Source organism: Magnolia sinica, chromosome 5 (assembly GCF_029962835.1).
Source record: "Magnolia sinica isolate HGM2019 chromosome 5, MsV1, whole genome shotgun sequence".
NCBI classification, from domain to species: domain Eukaryota; kingdom Viridiplantae; phylum Streptophyta; class Magnoliopsida; order Magnoliales; family Magnoliaceae; genus Magnolia; species Magnolia sinica.
In genome coordinates this window covers 14,770,830-14,777,239 of record NC_080577.1, presented here as the reverse complement: position 1 = coordinate 14,777,239, position 6,410 = coordinate 14,770,830, and the positions used below count along the sequence as shown (strand labels likewise).

The 6,410-nt window shown below is 40.2% G+C and overlaps 1 protein-coding gene across 1 annotated transcript; it reads right to left on the bottom strand.

Moving 5' to 3' along the window:
• Positions 1-4,172: 4,172 nt before the first annotated feature.
• Positions 4,173-5,106, bottom strand: LOC131247229 (L10-interacting MYB domain-containing protein-like). The gene is made up of 2 exons (XM_058247640.1): positions 4,654-5,106; positions 4,173-4,568 (listed from the first exon to the last, which is right to left on the bottom strand). Exons 1-2 carry the CDS (start codon positions 5,077-5,079, stop codon positions 4,239-4,241), a joined length of 756 nt encoding a protein of 251 aa, XP_058103623.1. The 5' UTR covers positions 5,080-5,106; the 3' UTR covers positions 4,173-4,238.
• Between the last annotated feature and the right edge of the window lie 1,304 nt (positions 5,107-6,410).

Genomic DNA, 6,410 nt, shown 5'->3' with positions numbered 1-6,410 from the left:
ATAGTCGATCCGATCAATGGTAAGGACCCTAGACATCAACCGCACTTGTACAACTCAAGGCCTATGGATTTTGTAGATCTTCCAAACTAATTACTAGTTAGAATCTTTTATCTATGCAACATAAAAATCAAGAAAAAAAAAAAGGGTATTTGTTTTATATACATACCTTCATTGCCACCGGCCACACTTTGTTGAGTCATTTCATCGAACACTTGGTGAGCAACATCGATATCAAAGTAACTGAGTCATTGAACTGGTTTGATCCAAATTCGAATCAAGCTAGGTTCGACCTGAGTCGAGGGCCAGCTCAAACTCAGCTTCAAACCGAGTCGAATCGAGCTTTTTTGAGTCGAGTCAAGCGAGCTAACCAAGATAGCTCGATTCATGTACACTATACATGAGAAATGCTCACACTCATCTAGTTGGACATTGTATTTTGGTCCAACTAGCTAAACATTTAATGAGAAAAAATTTCTCTTAAATACAATATAAAATAATTAGTGCTAACTAATGTTGAGAGAGAGGGCCTTTGCTTCACGTTAGCTTTTTAAGAGGTCCTTTGAAAATGATCTCTGGCTTGGGTGGGCCCCACTGTAGTCTTAATGTAAAATCCACTTTGACCATCACTTTTGTCACTCCGTGTTAGACCTAAGAACCGAAAATCAATGCCATCCATGGATCAAGTGAACCGCACAATTGCAAATAGTGTTTTTTTTTTTTAAAAAAAAAGCTCACCTTTTGAAATGGTTCCTTTCATGAGGCACACTTAAATCAAGTATGGGCCTGATTTTTGAATCCTATACCTAACTTTTGATATGGCATATAATAGTTGGAATGGATTTCACTTACTCATGATCGTTGGTCCTGTAAAAATCAAAGGTAGTCTCTCCCTCTGGTGTTCTATTGGTGCGTCCTACCTAATTCAAAAGTTAGCCTGATATTTTGTGTCGAGATGTAGAATAAGATCAGATGGTTGTAGTGGATCTCACATGCTCATCAAGACATCATGGTGGCCCTAATAAAAATAAGATCAGACATTCCTCTTCCACCGTTAAGCTTCTTCGGCTTCCTTACAAGAAAAAAAGAGCCATTTTTGGAAAAATACATAGGGTGGATAAAGTGCAGTCCATTACTCATGCAACACAATTCATCTCCGACCATACCGCCAGCCTTCATGTATGTATTTTATATCCACGCCGTCCATTGTGTTTTTTTCAGCTCATTTTAGAACATTGATCCAAAAATGAAGCAATTATAAATCTCAAGTGGTCCACACCAAATAGAAAATAATGAAAATTGAACTTTTACCATTAAAATTTCCCAGGGCCCACCGTATTTTTTTACTTGCCACCCAACTTATTTATAAGGTCACAAAGACCTTGATGAAGGAAAATAAAAATAAAAATAAATTTCAGCTTAATCCAAAACTGTTGGCCCATAAAAAGTTTTTAATGGCCAATCACCACTATTTATGTGGTGTGGTCCACCTGAAATCTGTATCTATTTCATTTTTCGAATCCTGTTCTATTATGAGCTAAAAATATAGATGTAGGGAATGGATATACAATACGTTTGTGAAGGTAGGTCCAGTATCAGGGATGCACGGTATTGTATGGGGACAGGCCGCACCCAATGCTCTCCCACTTTTTTGGGAACAAACACGTTTTCTCTCGGAATCGGAGGAAAAGTTTACCAGTTGGAGAGAAAGCTTACCTTGATTTTTGATATGGCAAACCGTATCATGTATGCAAGATCCACTCCCACCATTAGATGTGCAATCTCATTGTAGGTCTAAATCAGAAATATAAGGTAGATTTGTAATTCAGGTGAGCCACATCAATGGAATAGTTTAGGGAGAGACATTCACCTTTGATTTTTACAAGACCCCAATCAAGAGCATCTGAAATTCACTCCAACTATTAGATGCGACAATAAAGGCTAGGTGTGGGACTTAAAAATCATATTTATATGGGATTCAAGTGGGCCTCATCAAATGAATCATTTTGGAAGTTGAGCTTTTTTAGCATATTATTTCCAATCGTGTGTTCCATCTAAACCACCAATTGGGTTTATTTAAACCACCAATTGGGTTTATTTTCAGTTCATAAGTCTAACATGAGGTGATACATGTAATGGTTGGGGTGGATTTTAAATTAATAGCACAACAGGTCCCACTCAAATCAATGAGAGCCCGTTTAGACAGGAGTATTAGGGTGGAGTACGTTGTAATGGATTGGAGTGCACAGAAAACGATGTAAATTATTACCCATTAGTGGATTGTCTCCTATACAATTGGAGACAGCTATCCAGCGCCTGTATGGTGTGTATGTTTGGACGGTTCAGGAATTCCAAAAAAGGCAGATGCGGTGGATGTTTGGCCGGGCCTGGGATTGCATGGTCCCATGCAGTCCAACGGCTAGAGTGTTTGGACGGTCTAGAATTTGACATAAGCGGTCACTCTCTATATTTGAAAGGGTGCCATTAACTAGATTGGGTACTCCACGGGGCATCATGATATCCGTGTCTCATCCAACCTGTTCCATGGGTACCGTCCAAACATTTGTCTCATCCACACCGTACATATATATACTAACCTATCATATGGTCAGTACAGAAACTTTTAAACAATGAGAAATGGATCTGAAAATTATAAATAATCATTGTATACAAAATCAGCAGGTGAGATCTGAAGTGGTAACATTATGGTGGGGCCCAATGTGTGACCGCTGGAGTGTTTAAGGCGTATCTTAATACGCAAACCGATTTCAAGCAACCCCCATGGGACTGTCCATGGCAAATATGGGCTACACATTCATGGATGTGTTCCATCCATTCCGTTCATTGTGGTAACCGATAGAATTGGGAGATCCATGTCAAATTAATACTAGCGATGTCAGTTGATATCAATAGCACAAAGAAAATACAAAATCCTACGTGCAGACTATAATATAATAAACCGAGCACGGCTATAGTCCACAAAAACCATAAACATAAGTTGAAAGAAATAATTAAAGTTACAACAATAATATTTAAAATTTAATAATAATAAGCAATGCAAAAAAAAAGAACCACAAGGCCCACGAAAATCGCAACGACTTTCTTGCTATCTGATCGATCAAGATCATCAGTCGATGTCGCCCTCTCCACCATCTCCTGTCTCGTCTGGGTCGACTGATGGGTAGACGAAGTCGTAGCGTGCTGGATCGCGATCTCAGCAGATGCAGCGGCATCAGTCGATGTCGCCCTCTCCACCATGTCCTGTCTCGTCTGGGCTGACTAATAGATAGACGAAGTCGTAGCATGCTGGATCTCGATCTCAGCAGATGCAGCGGCAACCTGAAAATACGAAGAAGCTGGTAGTGGTCTGGATGGCTCACATGCCTTACGGAAAAAATTGTCCCAGCATGCTACGGCCTCCTTTCAGTTCCGAAACGCGTGGTGCCTGCCGCCATTGTATCCTTCAACTTCTACTCACGCCTTATCCCATGTGGGATATATCCCAGGGCGTTGTCCGACAATGACAACATAGAACTTTTCTTTACCCATCTGCAATGACATGCATGAATTAATTTTGTGATATATCAAAATATGAACATCCGTAATTCAAATAAGCAATACGAATCCTATTTTCTGAATATCAAAATTGTATATACGTACCCTTCCTGCATTATATAAACTAAATAATCCAATCCGAGTTAATGTGCGTAATGCAAGCTAACAAAGTAGATAAACCGAATAGCTTTCAAAACATATTTAGTCATTAAAACATCAATCATCATAGTATACATTAGGCATATATACCAAGAAACAAAGATCCAAAATATTAAAAAAAATGCTGAGTATACGGAAACAAACATCACAACAATATAAGTTATTACATGCCACCAGAATATAAACCAGCATAAGAAACCCCAATAACCACACCCTATCAGACAATTATCAACTCCATCACTGAAGTGATCATGGAGTTTTTCCTTTAACCACTCCAATCGACGCTCGGGTCGAAGGCTAACAAAGAACGACGCCAACAATTTGTCCTTACTCAGGATCTCACCAACATCGATAAATTCTTTGGTGGTCAGGCCTTTCACCTCCTCGAGCATATTAAGTACTTTGTTAGTACGATTAACCTGTTTGCTTAGCTCAAATTTCATCATTGACTCGGCAATGGTATTTAATGAGGCCTCAAGTACATCACATGGACGAGCCGGGCACGATTGTTTCCTTGTTACTATCCCTCAACGAGTACCATTGGAATCAGGAGTACGAGTGGGAGTGCCACGGGACCCGTGATGTCCCATCGCAGGACTGTCCGATGGTAATGGAATGGTCCCTATGGAGTCTGTTACATAATCCTCTGATAGATCTATCGTATCATCCATATCGTCATCAACAGAATTCCATGCTTCATTGAGGTCTCGCTGCAGACAAGAAGAAGATGTCGATGTAGCCATACTCTTGCTGCCTTGTATGTAATGGCCCGTGGCCTGGTCGGATCCGCATATCACTGCGAGGTCATCCATCCTGTTAATTCGTTTACCGCGGAGTCTTACAGCATTTGGGTGAGACTGCCAGAGGAATAAAACAGATGTAATAATGGAAAAATAATAAATAAAGATGGATGATAGGAAATTCAAAACCAGTAAAACGTACCCTAAGATATTGCTCCCAGACTTCATCAGGGGCTGTCACAACTATCCTCTCAGATTCCCAACCGAAGCCACTCGCTGCCAGCATGTCCTTTACCACAATATACTCTTGCTTGTAATATCTCAATCGATTGGACACGTTTTGCCATGTGACAATTACCTCAGTGTGCTTTATAACTTTGTCGGCCGCAATCTGGTACCCCTCCCGCTTGAAGCCGTTATCAGCCTTACGGCCCAGTGCGACTTGTTCGAGGAATGTGTCGAACAGTATCTGGTCCATAGCACTTGTCCATTTGATCTTCGACGCTCTAGATGAAGGCTCAACGAGAGATTTCATGGTTTTAGCACGTGGTGAACATCGGGTGGCTACCGGCGGTGTTTTTGCTGTTGACTGGGTCGGTGTGGATGTTTCCTTAAAGGAGTCTGTCATTTCACCTGAATATGAAGTATGTATGATTTTTTTACAAATTGCAACCATAATCATTAAAACAGCAAATATTAAGATAGACTTATATAACATAAAGTCACTGGTCCTTATAAGTATCCAAAAACCACCAACTGTGTAACTTAGTGACCATAATTCATTATTTTTCGAAGTTAAATTAACCTTAAATATAACATCACCAACTGATGTATGAAAATTAAATAGAAAGTATCATCATGTACTCTTACTATTCTGTTGAGCATCTGCCACATTCTGGCTGCAATGTCATCGCGCAATCGATTCCAAGCATCTTTTTCACGCTACGTTACTCGAACTAACCATTGCCACTCGTCGTTACTTGATAGCTCTTGTGGTGTTGGGATACCCTCCACGTTGGCACCAGATATAGCAGCGAAATTACTATCCTATGGAGACTTATTATGACCATGTATATAATTGTGTAGGACACAGCAGGCTATCACAATCTGGACTTATGTTTGAAATTCGTACTGTATAGCACTCTCCAAGATGGGAAATCTACATTTCAATAAACCGAAACATCGCTCAATTGCATTACGCAATTGTACATGTCGGTAATTAAACAACTCCTTCATATTCGCAGGAGCTCTCCCGGTTCGATATTCTTGTAAGTGATACCGAACGCCCCAGTATGGAGCCATAAATCCAGGGGAATGAGCGTATCCAGTATTGACAACATAATATTTTCCTATACATTCGAATCAATATTATGTTAATTGAAAAACTGGATACAGTCATAGTTAACAATTAGATTGTCACTTTCATAACATATATACAGTACCGTTTGTCATTAGTAAGGGATTATCTGATTGGGTAAATGCGTTGTGTAGCACTCTCACATCCCAAGCAGAACCCTCCCAACCAGCCAATATATATGTAAATTTCATATCGAAAGAACACGTTGCCAGTACATTTTGGGAGAGCACCCCTTTGCGATTGCGGAAGCTCGCGTGGTCAACTGCCAACACATGCGCTGGAATGTGTGTACCATCAATTGCACCGACGCAATCCTAAAAGTGAAGAATCAACAACCATGAAGTGTCCATACATTGGAGGGAAGTAAAAAATACAGACTTAGAAAACACACCTATTGCAAATATACCTGAAAGTAAGTAGACTAACTTAGATTTGTTTGGATTTCTGATGGCGTCTTTGTGCCGGCAGGTTTAACTAAATCAGGGTACATTAATATAATTGCCTCTAGCACACGGTGAAAGTGCTGACTGACTGTCTCACCTGATCGAATAAATCTGTGACCTATGACCCGGTTACGAACATTGTGCCCCAACGTGTGAAGG

Excerpts from the sequence above, each read along its gene's own strand:
- LOC131247229 (XM_058247640.1), bottom strand. The coding sequence starts at position 5,079 with ATGACAGACTCCTTTAAGGAAACATCCACACCGACCCAGTCAACAGCA. Across the intron at positions 4,569-4,653 it reads TCTGGGAGCAATATCTTAGG|TCTCACCCAAATGCTGTAAG; the intron begins GTACGTTTTACT and ends TTCCTCTGGCAG.